Below are 25,366 nucleotides of genomic sequence, written 5' to 3' on the forward strand. Positions count from 1 at the left end.
TATCCTTTGAATCAGTGTGGTGTTCATTTCTATTTCAACATCTCCTTTTATTCGTATTTAATTGTGTATTTTGTATTGCATAGTGTGTTATTTAATAAAATTTAAATTTTATTGATTTTGGCTATGATACTCCATGATTGATGTAGGATCTAACATTATGAGATTGTAATGTGGAAAGACAAGACAAATTAAGCTATGACTTTAGACTAGGGAATTTCAAACATTCTTTTTTAGGCTTAGGGAAGGTCCAATATTTATTCTATAAGTGTACATGTCAAGATATCACAAAATAAAAACCCAAACAACAGAACAAAATATATTTATTAGAAATATCGGCATGAAACATTAGCTGTCATTAGACAGGAAGGCAACAGTGAACAAATCTAGTTTCAATCAAAAATGGTGAGCTCCAACTAATAGATTCTAGAAGGGTTGTAGCCTTATATCTGGTATCCTTCAATAGTTCAACACACTACGAATGCTGTAAAGAAAACAAAAAATAGCAACGTAAGTAGGTGTTAAAGTTATAGAGAAGTGTGTGTTAAAAGGGAATTTCATCGCTTCCCAGGGCCCCCAAACCATCACCATGTATTTACCATTAAACCATTCCTAAGCCCTTTCATAGTCTTGTTGTTTACTGCATATGGAAAAAAATTGGGGTGGCAATTTGCTAATTAGTGGGTAACTAGTCATGGTGGCATTGTTTTCCCCCCAACTAGGTCAGGTGTGACGCAGGACTCAACCAGTTGTTACTGTCGGCATAGCAAATCTCATGGATGGCTGTCCTATGTCACCGATGCCTCCCTGTGCATGCACAGTGCGCCGATAAAGCCTGGTTGCGTACACCCAACTTAACCAGCATGGCCAGGCAGGCAGAGATGAGAAGATCCGCTGGTGATGCCACTCTTACAAATCATGTTACTCAAGCCCACAGGGACATTTCCCAGGCAAGTGACTAGCCTGAGGAAAACCATGCCCCCATGAAAAGTCGCCCACTAATTATCATTTTCCCACAACAGTTAAAAAATAGTTATTTGTTATTGAATACTGCACATAAGACTATAAAGAGCTAGTTAGAAAGGGTAAAGGGGTATCAATAAATACATGGTGGTTGGGGGGAAGGGGGCCTAGGGAAGCTGTAAAACTTCCCTTTAAGACAGACTTTAACCAATGAAAGTTCCATCATGCACAAATATTAATAATGAAAAAAAGGCCTTATCCATTCATTCCTGTCTATAATTTTCCCTCTAGATCCTCAGTCCTATCTCCTAAATTGGTTTCCTATGCACATTGGGAAGGTAAGAGATTACTCTTGCACATTTTAACAGCAGCATGTCACCTGATTGCTTCCCCCTTCAATATTTGGCCTATATGCTAGAGTCAAGGACATCAGAAACTTATTATTCTAAGACATGGGATCTTTGGAACATCTACTAGGCTGCTCATGATATATAGAAAATACCAGGAATGTGGAGTCGGAGCACATTTTGGTGGAGTCGGTTCACAATGGACCGACTCCAACTCCTAAAATATATAATAAATTGGGTACTGTAGTTCAATGCAGTTTGTGGGGAATATTTTTTCATAAGAATTTGGGAAAGTTATGAAATGTCCTATAAATGTCTGTCCTATTCCTGATCTAAGGGTCTAGACTTTTAGCTGAGATGAGTCTGTGCTACAGTAAATTTATCACTTAAACATGAGCCATGTATGAGGGAGTCGGAGTCATGGAAACTGAGGAGTCGGAGGTTTGGCTTACCGACTCCACAGCCCTGGAGAATACATTATATCCCCCTCCCCATCTATCCTCTTTCCCCATGTCTGTCCTTTTGTCTTTTATTATCAATATTTGTCTGATTTTTGTAGTCGATTGTACATTGTTATAGGTCTGCTCTCAGTTTGACGAGAAACTTCATAGGTATAAAACTTGTTTAATGCTCTTGTTAAATAATGCTGGCATGACTTCTGCTGTGTGTCATTTTGGTGGTCATTCACTATCCATTTATATACTGATACAAGGAAGAACAACATTTTTTTTCTCCATAAGACATATATTTGTATTGAGCAAAATAGCTTAAAAATCCATTACAAAACAACCTATAATATACCGGTGCATCTCACTAAATTAGAATATCATCAGAAAGTTAATTTATTTCCGTTCTTCAATACAAAAAGAGTGATCTATTTCAAGTGTTTATTTCTGTTAATGTTGATGATTATGGCTTACCGCCAATGAAGACACAAAAGTCATTAGCTCAGTAAATTACAATAATTAACAAAAACACCAGCAAAGGCTTCCTAAGCGGTTAAAAAGGTCCCTTAATCTGTTTCAGTAGGCTCCACAATCATGGGGAAGACAGCTGACTTGACAGATGTCCAGAAGGCAGTCATTGACACACTCCACAAGGTCCCAGAGTTCCAATTTTCATTTGGAAATCAAGCTCCCATAGTCTGGAGGAAGAGTGGAGAGGCACATAATCCAAGCTGCTTGAGGTCTAGTGTGAAGTTCCCACAATCAGTGATGGTTTGGGGAGCCATGTCATCTGCTTGTGTAGGTCCACTGTGTTTTATCAAGACCAAAGTCAGCGCAGCCGTCTACCAGGAAATTTTAGAGCACTTCATGCTTCCCTCTGCTGACAAGCTCTTTGGAGATGGAAATTTCCTTCATTCACCAGCAGGACTTGGCCCGTGTCCACACTGCCAAAAGTACCAATACCTGGTTTAAAAACAACAGTATCACTGTGCTTGATTGGCCAGCAAACTCGCCTGACCTTAACCCCACAGAGAATCTATGGGGTATTGTCAAGAGGAAGATGAGAGACACCAGACCCAACAATGCAGACAAGCTGAAGGCTGCTATCAAAGCAACCTGGGCTTCCATAACACCTCAGCAGTGCCACAGGCTGATCGCCTCCATGCCACGCCGCATTGATGCAAAAGGAGCCCCGACCAAGTACTGAGTGCATTTACTGAACATACATTTCAGTGGGCCAACATTTCAGATTATAACACAAGCTTGAAAAATGTTTTTAAAAAGTATTCTAATTTACTGAGATAATGACTTTTGTGTTTTCATTGGCTGTAAGCCATAATCATCAACATTAACAGAAATAAACACTTGAAATAGATCACTCTGTTTGTAATGACTCTATATAATATACTAGATGGTGGCCCGATTCTAACGCATCGGGTATTCTAGAATATGTATGCGGCCGACCGGGCGCGACTAGTCAGCGAAGCAGTGTTTAATTGGATTGTGCACTACTTTAAATTAACCCCCCAATGTATCCCCCCCGGGGCCCATAATGAATATTGTAATTATGTCATGTTGTCAATACTGCTTGTGACAACATCGCTGACCGCGCACAACCAGCACGTAATTCCCCCGGCTGCAGCCGGCTCTTGCTTCCGTTTACATCACGACAATTTGCGGCTGCAGCCAGGGGTCTCCTGTTCCGGGTACCACGGTGAATGACGGGCTGTGGGCGGGGTTATCCCCCATCGTGTCACACCCGGCATCCACAGCGCGGTCTGTCAATGAATGCGCGTGCGGTGGATGCCGGGTGTGACGGGGTGGGGGATAACCCCGCCCACAGCCCATCACTCACTCTGGAACGCGAAACAGGAGACCCCTTGGCTGCAGCCGCAAATAGTCGTGACATAAGCGGAAGCAAGAGCCAGCTGCAGCCGGGGGTCACATACTGCCTGTGTGCGGTGACCCGAGTATAAGCCGAGACCCCTAATTTTACAACAAAAAAACTGGGAAAATTTATTGACTTGAGTATAAGCCTAGGGTGGGAAATGCAGCAGCTACTGTTAAATTTCCATATCCTGGTATGTATGGCTCCCTCATCCCCTAATTGTGGTTTGTAAGGCTCCGTCATTCCTCTAATCCTGGTTTGTATGGCCCCCCTATCTTGGCTTGTACGGCCTCCTCATCCTGGTTTTGTATGACCTCCTCATTCCCCCATCCCAGTTTAAAAAAATAAACACTAATACTCACCTTCTTTCCTTACCTCTGCTCCAGCGCTGTCTGTCCTGTCTACAGCAGCTCCTGGCAGGATCGGAGGCACAGCACACGCTCTCAGATGCTGCCCTGAGTTGCTGCTGTCTGTAGATTCGCTCCTCTCCACGCCGGGACTAAGTGTGTGGAGAGGCACAAATCTGCATTCACTTTAGTAGCAGATGCCGCTATTAAGATTTAAGAATAATGCAATGAATACACAGGATTTTCTGGGTAAAATAATACTTTATCATTAAAGTCATCTCCCGGCTGCATCGCCGCTGACTTCCATGCGGCTATCGTCGGCAAGTGTGAAGGGAGGACCGGTGAGCTGCGCCGCCTAGGCCGCCGGTCGGGGTACTTCTGCTGCGAGCAGCCGGGAGATGAACGGCTAGCGCCGGTCATCTCCCGGCTGCATCGCCGCTGACCTCCGTGCGGCAGATGAGCCGCTAACGGCCGTCATCTTGTTCTGAAATCCCGCGTCGCTGATTGGCCGCGGCCGGACCAATCAGCGACGCGGGATTTCCTGGACGGACAGACAGACAGGATAAGCCGATTATATAGTAGATGAGTTTCACTTTTTGTATTGAAGACCTGAAATAAACTTTTTGATGATATTCTAATTTTGTGAGATGCACCAGTACATCCATCCAGAGACTGTCACTTCGGCATCAGTGATGTCACAACCAGGTTAGGAAATTCTGTGTAGCGGAAGAACAATCTGGTTTTTAAGAAATCCCTCTATGGTTTTAAACTTACCTCTTCCCAGAATGCATCAGTTCAAACGCTTCATTAATTGAACTGAATGGCAAAGTGTGAGTTACAAACTCATCAACTTTTATTTTTTTAGCCATGTATTCGGAAACCAGCTTGGGGACACTGTCTACACTTTTCCAACCTGCAAAAGAAGTAAAAAAAAAATACCGAAAGGAGAATTTTACATTTCATATACATTGTCCTGTCTTTACATTTCCCAGTGCTGCTGTTAGGCCGCTTGCTTCCAGTTACTCTGGTGAGACATTTCTGGGCCCACATTTCCCCTCTCAGGGCATATTCACATGCAGCAGATTTGTTTCAGACATTTCTGCATCCTATTGATCTACATGTTTTTTGGAGGGGCATTGATTTCTGCAAAATGAGTGGAACAACTGCAGGAATGTCTGCACCGAGGTTGCTGAATGTGAGTTCTTCATTACAGAGAACTGGTCACCCATTAGCAGCAGAAAATCTCTGGTGGCTAAATACAGTTTTGCGGGGCCCAGCTCAGCTTTATTTCTATATATTTTTCAAGCTATATTTTTCTTTAAGTTACTGCAACTTCAGAAAAAAAAAAACAGTAAAAATTATTTTATGATGCCCGTGGCTCCATACAAGTTCTAAGTTTCTCCAACCTATATAAATCATAATGTATAAAAAGACAATATGCAATAAAAGCAGGTTAGGATGTTCTACATATAGAAACTAAACAAATTGTTGGCTGTTATCAGTCATTTTACACAGACTAAAGTAGCCCAAGAGTCGTCACCCAGAGGATCACAGAAGTTACAAACCTACTCGGGTGTAATCAGATCTATAAATGAAGATCCCCACATCACATCTAATATAAAACATGTAACAATCAGCAACCAGGCATCTTCCTACAAAACCTATCTTCCAGCACAAACATTACAGAAATATAAAATAGAAACAATAGTCTTTATTTTTTACAGGAAGGAGAAAAACATACAAATGACAGACTCCCAAACACAGTGCACAAAGACCCCTAACACCAATAGGAGGGACCCTACTGTTCTGCTCAGTATACAAGACGCTTATTAAGTGATCAGTAAAAACAAAAATGTATTAGATGTCCAGAACAATGTGGCACACTAATTGTATAAAAGGAACTTTGTAAACCGCACCGCGTGGGCCATTAGAGTTACAGCACAACCACCAGTAGGAAAAAAAACAACTTTCATATGATAGTAATACCTGGGGCCATCATGGAGCCGAAAGTGTCTTTCTTAAAAGGGTTGTCCAGTTTTGAATGTTCCCAAATTGCATTAAAAAAACAAAAAAACACGCCTCTTCCCCGGACCAAAGGCGCTCATCATTGTTCATGTCAATGCAAGCACTACTGCCTTTAGAGTTCATCGGAGCAGATGTCTACTGACAGGAAAATGGAGGCTGCAGATCTTATGTGGCATTGTCAAGATCACAAGATGACTGGGAGACACAGGGCTCAGAATGGAGGAGCAGCTCTAGTCTGGGAGAAAAGTGTGCATTTTTACTTTATGATGCACATTCAAAAAAAGGTTGTCCGCTAGTGAAAAGCCCCTTTAATGCCTCCTCAAGATTCAAAATGTAGGTGTCAGACTGAAGAAAACTGGCTCCTAAAATAGCCCTAAATTAATGTCATCCATAGTGCTAGGCCACAACTCCAATCTCCATATTCACTGGACATCAGAATGTAGTGAGAACCACAGTGACATCCTGTGATGAAAGAAGGTGACGTGGCTGTTTATGCACATTAATGTAGTGATATTTAAGATAACAGGTATTCCCATCATACACTCAATGAAATTGAAACAAGACGTCATGCAATTATGCAAATCATAGGATGGATAGCCAAGTTAATGGTATGTAAAGGATTAAAAAATGGAAATATTTTCAAAACATCTTGATTCATTCAGCATCGAGTACAGTGGGTACGGAAAGTGTTCAGACCCCTTTACATTTTTCACTCTTTGCTTCATTGCAGCCATTTGGTAAATTCTAAAAAGTTCATTTTTTTTCTCATTAAAGTACACTCTGCACCCCATCTTGACTGAAAAAAAACAGAAATGTAGAAATTTTTGCAAATTTATTAAAAAAGAAAAACTGAAATATCACATGGCCATAAGTATTCAGACCCTTTGCTCAGACACTCATATTTAAGTCACATGCTGTCCATTTCCTTGTGATCCTCCTTGAGATGGTTCTACTCCTTCATTGGAGTCCAGCTGTGTTTAATTAAACTGATAGGACTTGATTTGGAAAGGCACACACCTGTCTATACAAGACCTCACAGCTCACAGTGCATGTCAGACCAAATGAGAATCATGAGCTCAAAGGAACTGCCCAAGGAGCTCGGAGACAGAATTGTGGCAAGGCACAGATCTGGCCAAGGTTACAAAAGAATTTCTGCATTACTCAAGGTTCCTAAGAGCACAGCGGCCTCCATAATCCTTAAATGAAAGAAGTTTGGGACTACCAGAAGTCTTCCTAGACCTGGCCGTCCAGCCAAACTGAGCAATCGTGGGAGAAGAGCCTTGGTGAGAGGTAAAGGAGAACCCCGAGATCACTGTGGCTGAGCTCCAGAGATGCAGTAGGGAGATGAGAGAAAGTTCCACAAAGTCAACTACCATTCTGGGCTTTATGGCAGAGTGGCCCGACGGAAGCCTCTCCTCAGTGCAAGACATATGAAAGTCTGTATAGAGTTTGCTCAAAAACACATGAAGGACTCCCAGACTATGAGAAATAAGATTCTCTGGTCTAATGAGAGGAAGATAGAACCTTTTTGGTGATCATTCTAAGCAGTATGTGTGGGGAAACCCAGGCACTGCTCATCACCTGCCCAATACAATCAACAACAGATGGTGGCAGCATCATGCTATGGGGGTGTTTTTCAGCTGCAGGGACAGGACGACTGGTTGCAATTGAAGGAAACCTGAATGCGACCAAGTACAGAGATATTCTGGATGAAAACCTCTTTCAGAGTGCTCTGGACCTCAGACTTGGCCGAAGGTTCACTTCCAACAACACAATGACCCTAAGCACACAGCTAAAATAACAAAGGAGTGGCTTCAGAACAACTCTGTGATCATTCTTGACTGGCCCAGCCAGAGCCCCGGCCTAAACCCAATTGAACATCTCTGGAGAGACCTGAAAATGGCAGTCCACCAATGATCACCATCCAACCTGACAGAACTGGAGAGGATCTGCAAGGAAGAATGGCAGAGGATCCCCAAATCCAGGTGTGAAAAACTGGTTGCATCATTCTCAAGAAAACTCATGGCTGTACTAGCTCAAAAGGGGGCTTCTACTCAATACTGAGGAAAGGGTCTGAATACTTATGACCATGTGATATTTCAGTTTTTCTTTTTTTAATAAATTTGCAAAAATTTCTACATTTCTGTTTTTTTCAGTCAAGATGGGGTGCAAAGTTTATTTTAATGAGGAAAAAAAAAACTTTTTAAAATGTACCAAATGGCTGCAATGAAAAAAAGAGTGAAAAATTTGAAAGGGTCTGATTACTTTCCATACCCACTGTATTAGAGCCACACACACTTACACACCTTGGTATGCTGTCAATGAGGTTATTAATGGTTGTCTGAGGAATGTTCTGCCACAGTGTATGCACTTGATTATGCAAATCATCAAGACCCGCTGCTGGCAGCTACCATTGCAATTGAAGACCAATGACGTCCCAGATATGCTTGATGGGAGACAAGTCTGGAGACGTTTCAGACCACTTTAGCACGCTTAGGCCATGCAGGCTGCTCACAGTAGGAGGAGCAACATGTGGTACTTATGTATTAAAAAAAAAAAAAAATCACCTTTTATCCTTTCAGTTTTTCGACGGTAGCAAAGGCAAAGCCTTTCTTCCCATCAGAGGCCTGAGGAGGAATATAGTCAAGAGAGGAATCAAACGCATGGGCTCCGTCACAGTGACTGGTACATAACCTGGATTTAGAGATATAATCTCCCTCCCAATATTTTAGCCACAGCGCTCTAGGGGCTGAATTAATGTGTGAGGTGCATCTAGCAGCTAATGTGATTGTGTCAGCCGAGGTATCAGCCAAGAAATCTTGAATGACCTGATGAAAAGACATAAATCTGGTCCCTAGAAGCTTTCCTACTTAATAGCTAAACTAACTGTTCTATCCATAAGATTAGAGCATGTTCTGGGGTTTAAAACCAAAAGCCCCAGATTAACATGCCCTCCTCAGGAAGCTTCCAGCCTTCTTAACCATAGGATTCTTCAAGGGAGCCAATGTCATTAAAATGGAGGGAAGATTTTCTAGAGTTCTTGGAAATAGACACGTGAATTTTCAGAGCAAAGTCCCAACAATCAGACTCATCAAAAGGGTATTTATGCTTAAAGCTCTTGGGTATAAACCCGGGTGTCGGTTTTTCCCCACTCCATCTTAGGCTTCCTTCACACATCCACATAAAACATGTGAAAAAAAGGTACCAGTGTCATCAGTGTTTTCCATCCGTGGGTCATCAGTTTTTCCAGTATAGATAAAGAAATAAAAAAAAACATTGACTTGTATTGGCCCTCATCATCCATGCTGCCGGAAAAAATACACCGCCCTGTCTCCGTGTGGTTTGCACAGACACACGGCCATGTAAAAACAAGAATATGTGTGTAGCACCATGCTTATAATTGGTACATGCGATGCGATATACGGGTAAAAAAAGGATGACACCTACTGGAAGCACGGACATGTGAAGGAGGCCTCAAACAGAACAGTCTAATTATTATTGATGAAAATAGCTTATTCCCTTCTTAACATCCAGGCTACCAAACAATGTCCTGGACAAATCTTGACTCTAAGTCCTTCAATGTTCATTGTTGCTCCAGCAGCTTTTAAAAATTGATCACTCTTTATATGTAAAAAAAAAAAAAAAAAGGGTTTAATGGGGGCTGTGAAAATGGTTTTGTTTTCATCATTTACACATCATTAAACATCGGTCGATCCTGTGATTTTCAGAACTCCATAACTTTTCCTTCTTGGTGTTGTAATTTCAGTGTATGATAGTCTCCTTCCTATTGGTGGGTGTGCTGTAGCATTATGAACCACGTGGCGCTATTTGTCAAGTTCCTTTTACAAAGACAAATTGCTCTGGGCATTCAATACCCTTTTGCTAATCGCCTGATAATTATTTTTTTTTACTGAGCAGAGTAGTAGGGACCCCTTTATTGGTTTTAGGGGTCTTAGAAATGACAGACTCCCAAACACAGTACTCAATGTCTTTCTACTTCACATAAATAAAGACTGTTCTTGGCATTTTATATTAAGACTCATGTTCTGAAATGTAGAATTGTATTAAGTAATGCCCAGGTCCCATCTTTCTGATGAATTTTTATGTTATGGTGAGGAGTACCCAGAGCGTCAAAATGTGTTTTCTCACCTCCAAAAGCAGTTCCTTTCCACGTGCGCCCGGTCACCAGCTGAAATGGTCGGGTTGCGATCTCTTGTCCAGATGCAGCTACTCCCACAATGACACTTACACCCCAGCCTTTGTGACAAGCTTCTAACGCAGCTCTCTAAAATACAAAAGACAAGGCTGTTAAAGCAAAAATAGCTCCCCTAGGGCCTAACTGTACATAAAATATAGGGCACAGGGGCACATGGCAGGGCTGTCCTGTCTCCCCTGCTCTTCGTATTGGCCATCGAGACTCATGAGGCAATTATAAAACACCCGTGGATAATACGTTTCCATAGACAAAACGTTGTGGAGAAAGTGGCACTTTATTCCGATTCCAATTTACTCTTTCTAGTAGAAGCTTCACACCCCTCTACCTGTAGTGATGGAGACTGTAGAGACATTTGGGAGATACTCAGGTTTAGTGATCAATTGGAACAAATCAGTTCTGCTTCTAATGGATAATGGAGATAACAGGCCTCATTACACAGGCTCTGGTCTACAAGTGGTCTCTGAATTTACAGCAAACCTGTCACCAGGTTTTTACTATATGAGGTAAGACCACCACCTTTCAGCCCTGATATACAGTATTCTATAATGTTGTATATAAGCCCCTGATCCGACCTGCAAGACAAGAACAGGAGCTTTTATTATACTCACCTGCTGGGCGGTCCGGTCCGAGGGACGTCGCTGTCCTGGTCCAGCGCCTCCCTTCTTGCAATGCCGTGTCCCTACGTCATCCGCACACTCTCCCAGGCATCGCGCTCCTGCACAGGCGTACTTCTCAGCACTGACTAGGGCAGAGTAAACTACTGCAGTGCGCATGCGCCAGGCCTCTGATCTTTCCCCGACGCCTGCGCACTGCAGTGCTTTGCTCTGCCCTGGTCAGGGCAGAGAAATACTCCTGTGCAGGAGCACGGTGCCTGGGAGAGTGTACGGATGACGTAGGGCGCGTCAGCCACCCGAAGCAAGAAGGAGGATGGCATCGCAAGAAGAAAGGAGGCACCGGACCGAGACGAGTGACACCCCTCGGACCGGACCATACCGCAGATTAGTATAATAAAGGTCTTTTTCTGGTCTTGCCGACCGGTATGGGGGTGCATATATACACAGCATTATAGAATGCTGTATATCAGGGTTGAAAAGGTGGTGGACTTTCCTCATATGGTAAAAACCTGGCGACAGATTCCCTTTAAATACCTGGGCATTAACGTAACGGCTTGAGTAAATGACTGAGAAAATAAACCTTAGCCCAGCTCTCACATAGTTTAAACATGAGTCGGGCACCTGGTCTTGGCTGCCGTTCTGAATGGTGGGCCGCACTAACCTAGTCAAAATGATTTGGATGCCCCAACTCCAGTATGCTCTGTTCTACACAATTCTCCATTCTAGATGCCCCAGAGATAAAATTTATATATAAATAAAATCTATTAGTTATTTTTTAAGGTCAATCGCCTGTTTCTGAGCAAAGCAAGAATTAAACTGGAAATATTGCAAAGAAACAAAGGGGCGGGAGGCCTGGCAGCTCCAAATCATTGGGCTCATTTCATGTCAGCTCAACTCCAGCATATCCGCGGGTGGGATGACCCTGGGGGAGCACAGAGTCTTTTATGCTAACACCACTAAGTCACCCAGACTCTGCAGCATTGGAGGCACAAAAATTTAACATCTCCGCTGGTGAAATCACATCTCTACTACTAACACACAGGCTTTGGTGGAAAGTGAGAAAATCACAGGGCATACAAGGGATCGCACAATATACTTCACTGTGAGAAACCCCATGGCTTACTAATCCATACCAATTACACGGTTCAAAAGCTGGAGCTTGAGTGGGCTGCATAGGTTTACTCATATAATTAAGGAATTTTCTCAATTACAAAGCAAATTTGGATTGCCTCGCTGAATTTTATAAGTCTCTCCAGCTACGGCATGCATATAAGGCAAAAAGGCTCACTCTAGACAACTGGGTACCCCAAAATGATAATACAGAGGATGGCTAGCTCTCATAGTTCTGGTGGTTTGATCTCAGTATTATATTGTGCTTTGCTGGATCTAGCCTTAAAAAAAAATATATCCAATACACTCATAAGGAAAATGGGAGAGCGAAATACGTCATATTGAAGGTCAGTGGCAGGAAGTTGTGGAAAGGGTTCCACAACTGTCCCCAAGTGAATCCCATAGATTATCCCACATCAGGTATACAGAACACCTCAATTGCTATTTGACATAGGGGCTCAGGAAAAATCCCTTATGCACTAGATGTAAAGTACATCCAGCAAATGTGTTGCACATGATGTGGTCCTGCCCCAATTTGGAATCCTTTTTAAAAGGCGTACTGGAAATTATTAACAGAATTTACCTAGTCAATATAATCCTCTTGTCCTTAGTGTGCATATTGGGGCACATAGAAGACCTGAGTACTGATGAACATGGCAAGACTGCAGTATCTTGTATGTTAATGGTCAGGAAATGAATAGCACAATATTGGATATCTGATCAGGTGCCCACAATCCCAAAATTCATAAACAAAATTAAATGGTTACTGAACCTAGAAAAGGGTATTTATCTATAAAAAATCTATAAATAAAGTCTGGGCCCCGTGGATTCATGATTCAGGTTTGGCATCAAGAGAACTGCAGAGATGCCACTAATATTTTAATAAGACCATGAAAACTTTTGCAGATTCAGCATAACAGAGCATCCGAGAATCGGATCTCACTCACCCATACAAGTCTATGGATGCGTGTGAAACATCGGACTGCACTCGGATGTCATCTGAGTGCAGTGCTATTACCGCGGACGCCTGCAATGGAGGAGATGGAGAAATTTCTCTCTCAGTTTCCTTCACACCTGTGCTGTGATTCTCTCATACGAGAGGATCGGAGCACAGAGCACTCACACTCGGCTCACACTCGCAGCAGAGCAGAAGCAGAGAGTCATTAGCATATCGCATCCGATGCCAAACGCTAGTGTGACCCCAGCCTTAGGGTTAGCCTAGAAACAAGTTCCAATATAGGAATATAAACAATAAAGATAACCCACGTTCTCTCTTTATTTCCAATTTAGTAGTTAAAAATCCAAAACAAAGCATCCAAGTAAAAGTGACAAGTGCAGGAAGCTGACATGTTTTGAAAGATCCATATATTTAAAGAACTCCCAAAGAATGTATTCTCTTAAAGAGGTTGTCCACTACTTTTACATTGATGGCCTATCCTTAGGATAGGTCATCAATGTCTAATCAGTTGGGGTCCGACACCCGCCCCCCCACCAGCTGTTATCGGCGCCTGGAAGTACTCACTTGCCGAGCTACTCCGTCTACTTGTAATGGCTGCCGCAGGATACTACACATCCACCTCCTATTCAAATCAATAGGAGGAAGATGTGTAATACCCTGCGGCAGCCATTACAAGTAGACGGAGTAGCTCGGCAAGTGAGTACTTCCAGCCGCTGATAACAGCTGATCGGCGGAGGAGCCTGGTATCGGACCCCGACCAATCAGACATTGATGACCTATCCTAAGGATAGGCAATCAATGTAAAAGTAGTGGACAACCTCTTTAAAATAATGTAATCATAAATATATAGCACTGTATACTTACAATTGCTTAGTTGTCTTTCTACTCAGTTATTTCTTCTCTTTTCTCTATGTAGAAACAGGAAGTCTCTTGACCCTGCCTTTATTATTTCCTTCTTGAACTCCTGACCTAGATGCTAGTTCCGGGACTTTTGCATTGACTTGTACAGCGAAAATTTACTTCTGTTTCTACATAGAGCTTAGAAGGATTCAGCTAGTCAGTTTTTATTCACTTGATGTGATAGACCAAATGGAAAAGAGAAGAATTAGCTGGGTAGAAAGGAAAAATGAGCAATTGTAAGTACACAGTGCTATATAATATGATAACTGCAATATATTAAAAAAGCATAAAAATTCTGATGGGAGTGCTTCTTTAACAGAGTTTGGAGTACTGGAAACATGTAAGCTACTTGTACTTGTCACTTTTACTTGGATGCTCTGCATGATGGATTTTAGCTACTAATTAGGAATTATACAGAGAACAATTTTATCTTTATGCTCGATTCAGTGTGAAGAGTCTGAGAAATCCTATTTTAGCAAGAGCTATCCCCTCCATAAACAACACTTAGCTCATTTAATTCTGCAATACATGCATTATACACCATTACATTGGGATAGTAACTCATGAGAGGAATTTTTAAAGTCAGTTTTGCTTATGACGGAGATCTCTTCATTTGCACCAAATGTATCTTAAAGTCGCACGATGTTTGATAAATTTGGAGCATCTTTAGATTTCATACTTCTGTATTGCTGTCAGACAGTCTTTCCTTTTTTACACCACTGTCCAACTGGAGTGAGAAGTTATACTTTTTTGTGATCTTTAAATAAGTCTCAATTCATAAATCCGGCGTACAGCTTACTTGCACAGCTAAGCATGCCTGTTTTCCCATCCACTTTTCAAAAGTGACAAGGAGTCAAAAACAAAAAGATTTTTGACTCTATAAAAACTGTAAAATTCCCTCTATAGTAATCCATGTTGGAATTTCTTGATCCTTGATATCCGTTTAGCACAACAGTCTATATCTATCAATGTGTCTATTCCAGTTTTTAGTGTAAAATGAGTGTGATCAAGTTTGCTAATCTCTTTTGCAACTTTTTTCTTTGCTCAAAAGTGGCAAAAAAAATTTTTTAAAAAAGCAAATATGCTTTCACTGGAGACAGTTTGGGCCGAATGTATTAACATGCACACAACCTTTAATCACTACTCAAATTCATAATCTTGTGCAAATGTCTACAACTATCCTCTCCATAGGTAATAAGTATGAGTAAATGAGTATTGCACAGTGAACACTGCTCTGCCTAGTGCCTAGCTGGAAATTGGGGGAAAAAAATGGCTCTTTTTTTGCCTTTCTTGAAATACTGTACTAAGTCTTGGCAATAGTTACTTGGTATAATAAACGGTTTCACTGGGTCCACACTGAACTGAAACCTAGTTTGGCAGGTAGCAAAACCAAAAAAAACAACAAACATTTTTTTGACTATATAGTTACCATCACGCCAACATTTCCTATGCACTCAAAGGAATAATCCACGCCTCCATCAGTCATGTCCACCAGCTCTTCCTGGATCGGCTTGCTGTAGTCCGAGGGACTGATGCATTCAGTAGCGCCAAACTCTTTTGCCTTTTCAAACTTGTCCTTGTTCAGGTCAATTCCGATAATGCGCTTGGCACCGGCAACTTTACATCCCATAATTACCGCCAGGCCAACCCCTCCTAGGCCAAATACTGCGCAGGTAGAACCAGGCTCCACCTGGCATAAAAAACAAAACAATAAAAGTCATTAAAATATGGCACAAAATGACAGTAAAATCTGAAAACCCAGGAGGAAATATATGGTACAGCATAAAACACAAGATGGGGGACGAATGAAAACTGGAGCCCCCCTCCATCACTAGAATGCTGGTTCAAGGTGCACCTCACCATACCACCACATTGCGGAGGAGCTGAAGTTTTATGGAAAGTATATGGGAATGATTGAAAAAGTGAGTGCTGGGCTCAGCTGTATCTATCATTCCTGTAGTCTGTAACTGGAGCAGAATCATGTACTCTTGACCACCACTCCAGTCAAACCCCACCACCATCTCATGCAGAAGAACTGGGATGCCTGTTCTAGTCAAGCTTGCAATGGTGTGTCTCCAGCTATTAACTCTCCATTGCTAAATCGCATCATTAATTTCACAGCACTTTATAGACATCACTATCCCCCAATGGGGCTCACAATCTAAAATCCCTACCAATATGTCTTTGGAGTGTGTAAGGAAACCGTAGTACCCAGAGGAAACCCACACAAACACGGGGAGAACATACAAACTCCTTGCAGATGTTGTCCTTGGTGGAATTTGAACTCTGGACCCCAGCGCTGCAAGTCTGCAATGCTAATCACTTATTCTTGGAGCGCATACTTGTAATTGTTGTACTTTTTGCAGAGCCCCTTATGTGGTAGAGCAGCACAACAGCTGCAACGTGAGCCCCTTTATCAGAAACCACACCTTTCATGGGGGTCATCAGGGGAAGTAATGAGCATTTTTATCTCAAAGATATTTCAACAAAGTCTGTACCTTTGGTTGTGTGAAAATGAAAAATTACATCAGCAAGTAGATTTTGCTCAAAATGCTACATCTTTACCATGACTAATAAAATAACAAAGTACCCTGTAAATAATCCCTATACATAGTCACAGATTGCTGTTTGTGCACACGGCAGGGCTCAGAAGAGCAGGAGCACCATTTGGCTTTTGGAGCACAGTTTCCTGTAGTAGAGTAGTGTGGGCAACATTTAAAGGAAACCCCCAAAAAGTGACCCCATTTTACAAATAACTCCCATAAGGGAATTAATCTATGGGTGCAGTGATTATTTTCTAGACATTAGTATGCAAAACATTGTAGAATGGAAATTATAAATATGTCATGTTACTGCCCAATACATTGTGCCTTTTTTTTTTTTCCTCCTCTTCCAAAAGTCAACTTTTTTGATTTTCCAATGACATAGCAGTATGAGGGCTTGTTTTTTTGCGGGCTGATTTGTATTTCTGAATGGCACCACTTTACTGTATCATGTACTGAATAACGGGACCAAAACTAAGTGCAGTGAAATGGTGAAAAACCATGTGATTCTGAATTTTTTTTTGTTTTACCGGGTTAAGTCTGTGGTAAAAATTACCTAGAAAACGGATTCTCTAGAACGACAAACTAAGATGAACAAGAGGAACACAACAGCCCCATACATTGCTTGTTAGCTGCAACCAAGTAGTGCAGTACATTCACTTCTATGGGAGCTAAAGTGCAGTGCTCGACAGTGGCCACTAAGCGGTGTGCGGGCTATTTTGTTCCGCCTGTACATCGCTTAGTTCCAGTTGCTGCTTGAGCAGTTTCAGCTTATTGGTGGGGGTTTATATTTATTATGATATTTGTCATTTACAGCACAGTAATAACACTACTTTATTGTTCAGGGCAGGAAAATTATAGCCGTATTTTTTCAGAACTTTGTTTTTACATTTTTCCCGCTGTATTACGGCTATTGCTTTGGTTTTGTTTTATATGGGATGAGCAAGACATGAGTTTTTAATCCTTCATTTTTTCTGCCATTGTTTGATAAAAATGAAAGACAACTTTGTTCTTCGGGTCCGTACGATAACATTTATACCACACTTATATATGTTTCATGTATTGCAACTCTTGCATATTTATTTATTTTTTTTACAAAATATTTGTTTTTGCATCGCCATACTCTGATATCTGTAAGTTTATTTTTCAACGACAGCCATGTGGGAACTTGTTCTTTGAGGGACGAGATAATGTTTTAAGCTATATCATTTTTTGATCACTTTTTCTTCCATTTTCTACACAAGACAAAAACACAACATAGATGGTGACATATAGAGACCTATTTTTTTTTCTAAGGTTTTCACTATATGGGATAAATATTGGGGCAGTTTTATGGTTAGGGTTGTTCCAAACACAGCGATATACATTATGTATACTTTATTTCTTTTTATTTTTACACAAAAACTGAGTTTTTAGCGGCATAACGTTTTTTAAACCATTACTTTATTTGTAGTTCAGTTAGTCTTAGATTGCCATAACAACCATTGGCACTCCACAATTAGATCCTGGGGGGAAGGGGGTGGGCCAATGGAGTGTGAGCCCCCTACTTCTCAAAATCATCTAGAAGCTGTGGTCGCTATTGATTGCGGTGTCTAAAGGATTAATGGCTGCTATCGGTGCTGCAGCTGACAACCGCTGCTGCTGACGGTGCTGGCGCTTTACGGTAATACATGTCGAATGTCTGGAAGGGGCTCAAGTTCATTCCATCAAAGTACTAAATTATTTAAAGTATATTTTAAAAAGAAAAAAAAAAAAAATGCCGTTTCAGTGGCCACAATGCCCCATAAAAATGCAATAATAAAAAAAAAATAAGTATGAACACCAAAATGGCATCAATGAAAAAGTCCGCTCAAAAACAAACCAAGGCCGCTATATCCTCTCCTGTTATTTCACAGGCCACGAATGGTCTTACCTTTTTACTCCCATTCCTTTTCTACCCTTTGTATGTCAGCAGCGTATATTATGTACAGGTCTATACTCGTGTCATGTCACATAGTGACTATTACCTTTAGCACTTGCATTTCAGTAATTTTTCATGACTACATTTGAATTATGTACTATCGATATTAGGCTTATGCTGTATTGGAGGTTCTTTCATGCATGTCATTTTCTATTAATGTACCATCACACATGTTTGTGGGGTGAATATCCATTGGTTTGTACACTGTTGTATAACAGCTTTTAGAGGATTGGCCTAAGACATTATAATGTTGGGGTCTTGTAAAGTTTAGCGTTTTTTCACTTTAAATTGTTTTTTTTTGGTCTGCTTGTTAATAAACTATTCTGATTTCATTTTTTGTGATCCCTGTCTGTACATACTGCTTTTTTCTTCTTTAACTGTAATGAAGTACCTATACGGCATAGGTCGTAAAGGGGTTAAATGCAAAGTTCTGTTTTGGTTTTTTTTTTGTTAAAGTTTCTTATTATGTATATTAAAGATGTGGTAGCGCTGTAATTGTGCTGACCTCGAGAATCGTATTGTCAGGAAAAAATAAATAAATAAATCAAAATTGCTTTTTTCTCCTTCACAATTTCATCTCACTTTTCAGTAAATTATATGGCAAAATGAACCGTGTAATTGAATACTACATTCACAAAAGAAAAAAAAAAAGCCCCCACACGGCTAGAACAATGGAAAAATAAAAATGATGGCTCTTGGAAGTTGTGATGGGGGGGCAGAGATGAGGAAAGATTAAAAGAAAGAACAAACAGCAAGTAACGAATGGGTTAATAGATACACTGTTCATGGTATATGTTTGTGTATTCTTAAAATTTGATGTGGATAATCCTAAATAATGGAAGCTATTGTGAACAGAGCCTATGCAAACGCTTGATCCGATTACCTTGGCAGTGTTCAGAGCTGCTCCATATCCGGTGGACACACCACAGCCCAGCAGGCAGACTTTGTCCAGAGGAGCAGAGTCCTCTATTTTAGCAATAGAGATGTCAGCAACAACTGTGTATTCAGAGAAGGTGCTGGTGCCCATGAAGTGGAAAATCTGTTTTCCTTTGCAGGTAAACCTGCTAGTACCATCAGGCATGAAACCACGACCTTGAGTTATCCTGTAAAAAGCACAAGTTCCATTATACCATGTTAAATAAGATAAGATAAGATAAGATATACTTTATTTATCCCGGAGGAAATTGCGGTATCACAGCAGCAGAACACAGATCTCGAACATGACACATATGATAACATAACATTTGGAATGCTTTAGACATTGCTTTTCAGACATTTGTTAAACAACCCCATAGCTGCTGGAACAAACGATCTCCTGTATTTTTCCTTTTTACACCTTAGTTGTATTAGGCGATTGCTGAATGTGCTCTTCTGTTTCGCAAACAGTTCATAAAGCGGGTGTGTGTTGTTGCCCATTATAGCTCTGCACTTCTTCTTAATCCTATCCTCTACCACCTCTTCAAAAGTCCCAAGCTGTAGGCCCACCGTCGCGCTAGCCTTCTTTATAAGTTTGTTGAGCTTGTTGGCGTCAGCAACACGCACACTGTTACCCCAGCAAATTATTGCCGCAAAGGTGGCACTAGCCACAATGGATTGGTAGAACACCTCAAGCATTTTGCCACACACATTAAAAGACCTTAACTTCCTTAGGAAGTACAATCTACTCATCCCCTTCTTGTAGACCTTCTCCATGTGGCACTTCCAGTCTAGCTTGCTATCCAGGTAAACCCCCAAATATTTGAAACTGTCCACCATCTCCACATCCTGACCGTCAATGGTAACAGGTAGGCATACCTTCTTGCACCTTCCATAGCTCATCACCAACTCCCTGGTTTTCTTAACATTTAGTTCTAGATGGTTAGCCTGGCACCATACTACAAAGTCCGCAACCACCCTTCTATATTCCTCTTCATCCCGGTCCTTCCCAATACCGCCAACTATCACAGAGTCATCCGAGTACTTCTGGAGGTGACAACGGTCTGATTTATACTGAAAGTCAGCTGTGTACAATGTAAAGAGGAATGGCGACAGCACTGTTCCCTGCGGGGCTCCGACACTGCTCAGTACACTATCTGATGTAGCCGTCCCCCACCTAACAAACTGTGGCCTATCCGACAGGTAGTCAATTATCCAATTCACAAGTCCCTCATCCACCGCCATTTTAATCAACTTTCCACGCAGTAAGAGTGGCTGTAATGTGTTGAACGCACTAGAGAAATCAAAGAACAAAGCACGCACAGTGGTTCCATTATTGTCCAAAAAGGAATGTACTGTTTGTAGCAGAGACGCTACAGCATCGTCCACCCCCAGTCCCTGCCGGTACGCAAACTGAAGAGCATCAGTATGCGCCATCACCCTCGGACACAAGTGAGCAAGTACTATTCTCTCCAAGGACTTCATCGCATGCGATGTTAAGGCCACCGGTCTATAGTCCCCCAGGGAAGCCGGGAAGGTAGTCTTGGGAACCGGCACCAGGCAGGAAGTCTTCCATAGCACTGGTACTCTCTTTGATTGTAAGCTCTGGTTAAAGAGATGCTGGAAGACAGTACACAACTGATTTGCACACACTCTGAGGACACGTGGACTGAGACCGTCAGGCCCTGCTGCTTTGCCAATGGCCAGCTTACTAAACTGGTCCCTCACGTCATTTTTGGAGACCGAGAAATGATCTATTTCACCCCCTGTTAATTTAGCTAGTTGTTCCCCGGCCTCCTCCCCCTTCCCTGCTGCTACCGCACCTTTATTGCTGAATCTATTGAAGAACTCATTCATTTCATTAGCCATTCTAAGTCCACCACCCCCCTGCTCCGACCTTGCCTTAAACCCCGTCACTAGCTTCATTCCAGCCCACACCTCTCTGGAGCTTTTTTGTGCAAATTGATTTTCTAATTTAACTCTGAATGCCTCACGGGCAATCTTAATTTTCCCCTTTAGGTCTCGCTGTATAATTTTCAATGCCTCCTTGTCCTTCCTTTTAAAAGCCAGTTTTTTCATGTTTAGTAAATGTTTCAACTCTTTTGTAATCCATGGCTTATTGTTTGCATAACACCGAATCTCTTGAACAGGTACTACAATGTCCATACAGAAGTTGATGTAATCAGTAACTCTGCCAGTAATCTCATTAACATCACAATTCTCTTTCATGGTACACAACACCTCCCAGTCTGTACAATCAAAGCAGTCTTGTAACGCCTCCTCTGCTGCTGGACACCACTTCCTTATCTTTTTAATTGTCACTGGTTGTTTGCGGATGTCTGGTTGGTAAGCAGGAGACAATAGTATGAGGTTGTGGTCAGATTTCCCCAGGGGGGGTAATGCAGCCGATGAATAAGCATTCTTAACATTAGCAAAGAGGAGATCCAGTGTGTTGTTGTCCCGTGTAGGACATTTGACATATTGATAGAACTTTGGTATTGCAGATGAGATCTTTACTCGATTGAAATCCCCAGAAATTACAGTTAGAGAGTTTGGGTGTTTAGTCTGAAGCCGGGCCATCACCCCTGACAACACATCCCCAGCAGCCTCTGGGTTCGCAGATGGTGGTATATACATCACAACTACAATAACAAGAGTGAATTCTCTAGGCAGATAGTAAGGCCTGAGGCCCACTGCTAACAGTTCAATATTTGGACAGCAATGTTTCTCCTTAACAGTTACATGCCCCTGATTGCACCATCTGTTGTTAATGTAGAGTATCACTCCTCCACCTTTTTTCTTGCCGCATCTAACTCTCTCTCTATCAGCCCGAACCATTTGAAACCCTGGTACCGAGACACATGAATCTGGGACCTCCTCATGCAGCCAGGTTTCTGTAAAGCACATGAGACTGCATTCCCTAAACTCCTTCTGGGTCTTACTCAGAGCCAGCAGTTCATCCGACTTATTTCCCAGCGATCGTACGTTACCCATGATAATGGATGGGACCACTGGTTTAAACCTTCTCCTCCAGGACTTGATCTTCTTGCCTGCTCTGCAGCCTCTGAAAGGTCTCCTTATTTCCCGTGGAACATTCAGTATTGCCACTGCTGGAGAAGACTTTATCCTGCGCAGTTCCAGAAGACGATCCCTAGAATACACTGCTCGTTTAGCAACAGACCTAGGGTCCACCATCCCGTCATTGTTTCCACCCGTCACACCAGTCCTCTCCATGGCAGATCGTATGCAGTGACCTCCACCGCTCACATATGGCTGTATCCCTGTCACAGGCTGTAGGTAGCAGCATGCATCCTTCAGTAGCATTAGCTGAGATGGTCTGTATTGCGTGCCCCAGAGTGTCTGTACCTGCAGGAGACTTGTAAGTGGTGGAAGAAGATCCAGGTGCAGATCTCGTGCTGTGTGCCCAGCAGCAGTTGATAGTGTGGGAAGTGTTGTATCTTCCATCCCCAATATATGAGTATACAGGAACGTTGCAATCCAAAGAAGGTAATAAAATAATAAAATAAAATAACTGTAACAAAACTGTAACTGAAATAAAGTAGAAGCTTCTGCTGCTGCAATGGGCTGCCAGTAGTCCGGCGCCGTATTGTCTCCACAATCTAGCAGAGAGGCAGACAGGCATGTCCACACCCTCCGGAGTCAGAAAGTGAAACAGTAAAAAAATCATAAAAACAGTAAGAAATGAAATATAGCAAATACCATAAAAATGTGTTTATTAAACATACTACTAACAGATGCCATCAATGAATAAGAAAACAAATTGTCACAGTGATTCATAGGCAAAAAAAAAAACGTTACCTGATCTTTTGACATAGGTTGGTTTTGGGGTTCAAACAAAATTTGCATTCACCACACTGAGGGATGTAAAGAGGAATAACTCGGTCTCCTGAAAATATAACAAAAACACAGGCCTTATGAAAGAAGTATGGTAATAGTATTAATAAATGTATCTTACTGTGTGTCCACAGATTCTGGGTCATCATGACACTACAAAGCCTGCATGTTCCCCAATTCTACAGACTCCTTTCCATCCAAGCGTACAAATAGCCTCTTTGAAGCGGAACAGGACTAGAACTCTAGTGCCATCTATTGGAAGTAGCAATCCTAAAAGTCAATATCGACCCTTTAACAAGCCTTGCCACATGACGTAGGATAAAAACAAAACCAGAATCTCAATTTGCAGACATGTTTCATGGTGTTGCCCATTTTCAGTGCAAACATTGAGAGCTGATAAGGTACACAGTCTGACGGGCAATGATCACATCACTGTGCACAAACTGGCCGGCACCTCTCCTGACCAGAGCGTGACAGCTGTATAGAAATACATGACACTGTCACGCTTAGGTCAGGAGAGGTGCCGGCCCAGTCGGTGCACTGCGATGCGATCGTTGGCCATGTTATATGTTTGTCTGATTGCACCCTTAGATGTATAAGTGGCCTCTGACTGGGGTCTAAGGGTTAATGTCTCTCCTTGTGAAGAGTGACATGCCAAAGTAAGGAGACTTATAGATCAACAATGCTCCTCTGGGAAACTGGAAGTAGCAATCAGAGGTCTCTCACCTAGCCAAATCAGATATTATGCTTTGCACTGAGGAGGGGCAATACCCCAAAACATAAGTCTGCAAATTGAGATTCTGGTTTGGCTTTTATCCTACATCATGTGGCAAGGCTTGTTAAAGGGTCGATATTGATTTTTAGGATTACTACTTCCAATAGGTGGCACTAGAGTTCAAGTCCTCTTCCTCTCTGAAGAGGCAATTTGCATATTTAATTTCTCAGAGGAGCAGTCGAATGTATGTAATCAATAGGGGACAGAAGAGAGTATGACTGGACTACACAGATTGTTTGTAGTCTGTAACCACGGAGAGACACAGGTCTGCACAGGTGTTGGAGATACAAAACGGGACTGTCATTGAGACTGTACAGTTCACTTTAGGACTGTATATATGTACATTTCAGGGATAGTGATAAATATAACAAGTTCCTACATCAGGGTTACAGCGGCTATATGTTTTACTCAATGGTAACAACAGCTGTACAAGGCAAAATGTCAATGGGAAAGGGTACAATGTGCATCTACAGTGCTGGCCAAAAGTATTGGCACCCCTGCAATTCTGTCAGATAATACTCAGTTTCTTCCTGAAAATCATTGCAATCACAAATTCTTTGGCATTATTCTCTTCATTTAATTTGTCTTCAATGAAAAAAACACAAAAAGAATTGTCCTAAAGCCAAATTGGATATAATTCCACGCCAAACCTAAAAAAGGGGGTGGACAAAAGTATTGACACCCTTTGAAAAATCATGTGATGCTTCTCTAATTCGTGTAATTAACAGCACCTGTAACTTACCTGTGGCACCTAACAGGTGTTCGCAATAACTAAATCACACTTGCAGCCAGTTAACATGGATTAAAGTTGACTCAACCTCTGTCCTGTGTCCTTGTGTGTACCACATTGAGCATGGAGAAAAGAAAGAAGACCAAAGAACTGTCTGACGACTTGAGAAGCCAAATTGTGAGGAAGCATGAGCAATCTCAAGGCTACAAGTCCATCTCCAAAGGCCTGAATGTTCCTGTGTCTTCCGTGCGCAGTGTCATCAAGAAGTTAAAGCCCATGGCACTGTGGCTAACCTCCCTAGATGTGGACAGAAAAGAAAAATTGACGAGAGATTTCAACGCAAGATTGTGCGGATGGTGGATAAAGAACCTTGACTAACATCCAAACAAGTTCAAGCTGCCCTACAGTCCGAGGGTACAACAGTGTCAACCCGTACTATCTGTCGACGTCTGAATGAAAAGGGACTGTATGGTAGGATACCCAGGAAGACCTCACTTCTTACCCCGAGACATAAAAAAGCCAGGCTGCAGTTTGCCAAAACTTACCTGAGAAAATCTAAAACGTTTTGGAAGAATGTTCTCTGGTCAGATGAGACAAAAGTAGAGCTTTTGGGAAAAAGCATCTACATAGAGTGTACAGGAAAGAAAAAGAGGCATTCAAAGAAAAGAACACGGTCCCTACAGTCAAACATGGCGGAGGTTCCCTTATGTTTTGGGGCTGCTTTGCTGCCTCTGGCACTGGACTGCTTGATCTTGTGCATGGCATTATGAAGTCTGA

The 25,366-nt window shown here is 41.9% G+C and overlaps 1 protein-coding gene across 2 annotated transcripts in view; it reads right to left on the reverse strand.

Annotated features, from left to right (window-relative positions):
- Positions 1-303: 303 nt before the first annotated feature.
- The window catches only part of LOC141153563 (alcohol dehydrogenase class-3), a 30,829-nt gene continuing 5,766 nt past the window's right edge, over positions 304-25,366 (reverse strand). For both annotated transcript variants that reach the window (XM_073638482.1, XM_073638492.1), the window contains 6 exons: positions 23,049-23,136; positions 19,198-19,417; positions 15,241-15,501; positions 10,163-10,298; positions 4,763-4,901; positions 304-481 (listed from right to left, as the gene is read on the reverse strand). In XM_073638482.1, coding sequence (XP_073494583.1) covers positions 457-481; positions 4,763-4,901; positions 10,163-10,298; positions 15,241-15,501; positions 19,198-19,417; positions 23,049-23,136 — 869 coding nt within the window. In that variant the 3' untranslated portion in view covers positions 304-456. The remainder of the gene's footprint in view (positions 482-4,762; positions 4,902-10,162; positions 10,299-15,240; positions 15,502-19,197; positions 19,418-23,048; positions 23,137-25,366) is intronic.

Source organism: Phyllobates terribilis, unplaced genomic scaffold (genome assembly GCF_046119375.1).
Source record: "Phyllobates terribilis strain yellow unplaced genomic scaffold, ASM4611937v1 Scaffold_1__5_contigs__length_1240528914, whole genome shotgun sequence".
NCBI classification, from domain to species: Eukaryota; Metazoa; Chordata; class Amphibia; order Anura; family Dendrobatidae; genus Phyllobates; species Phyllobates terribilis.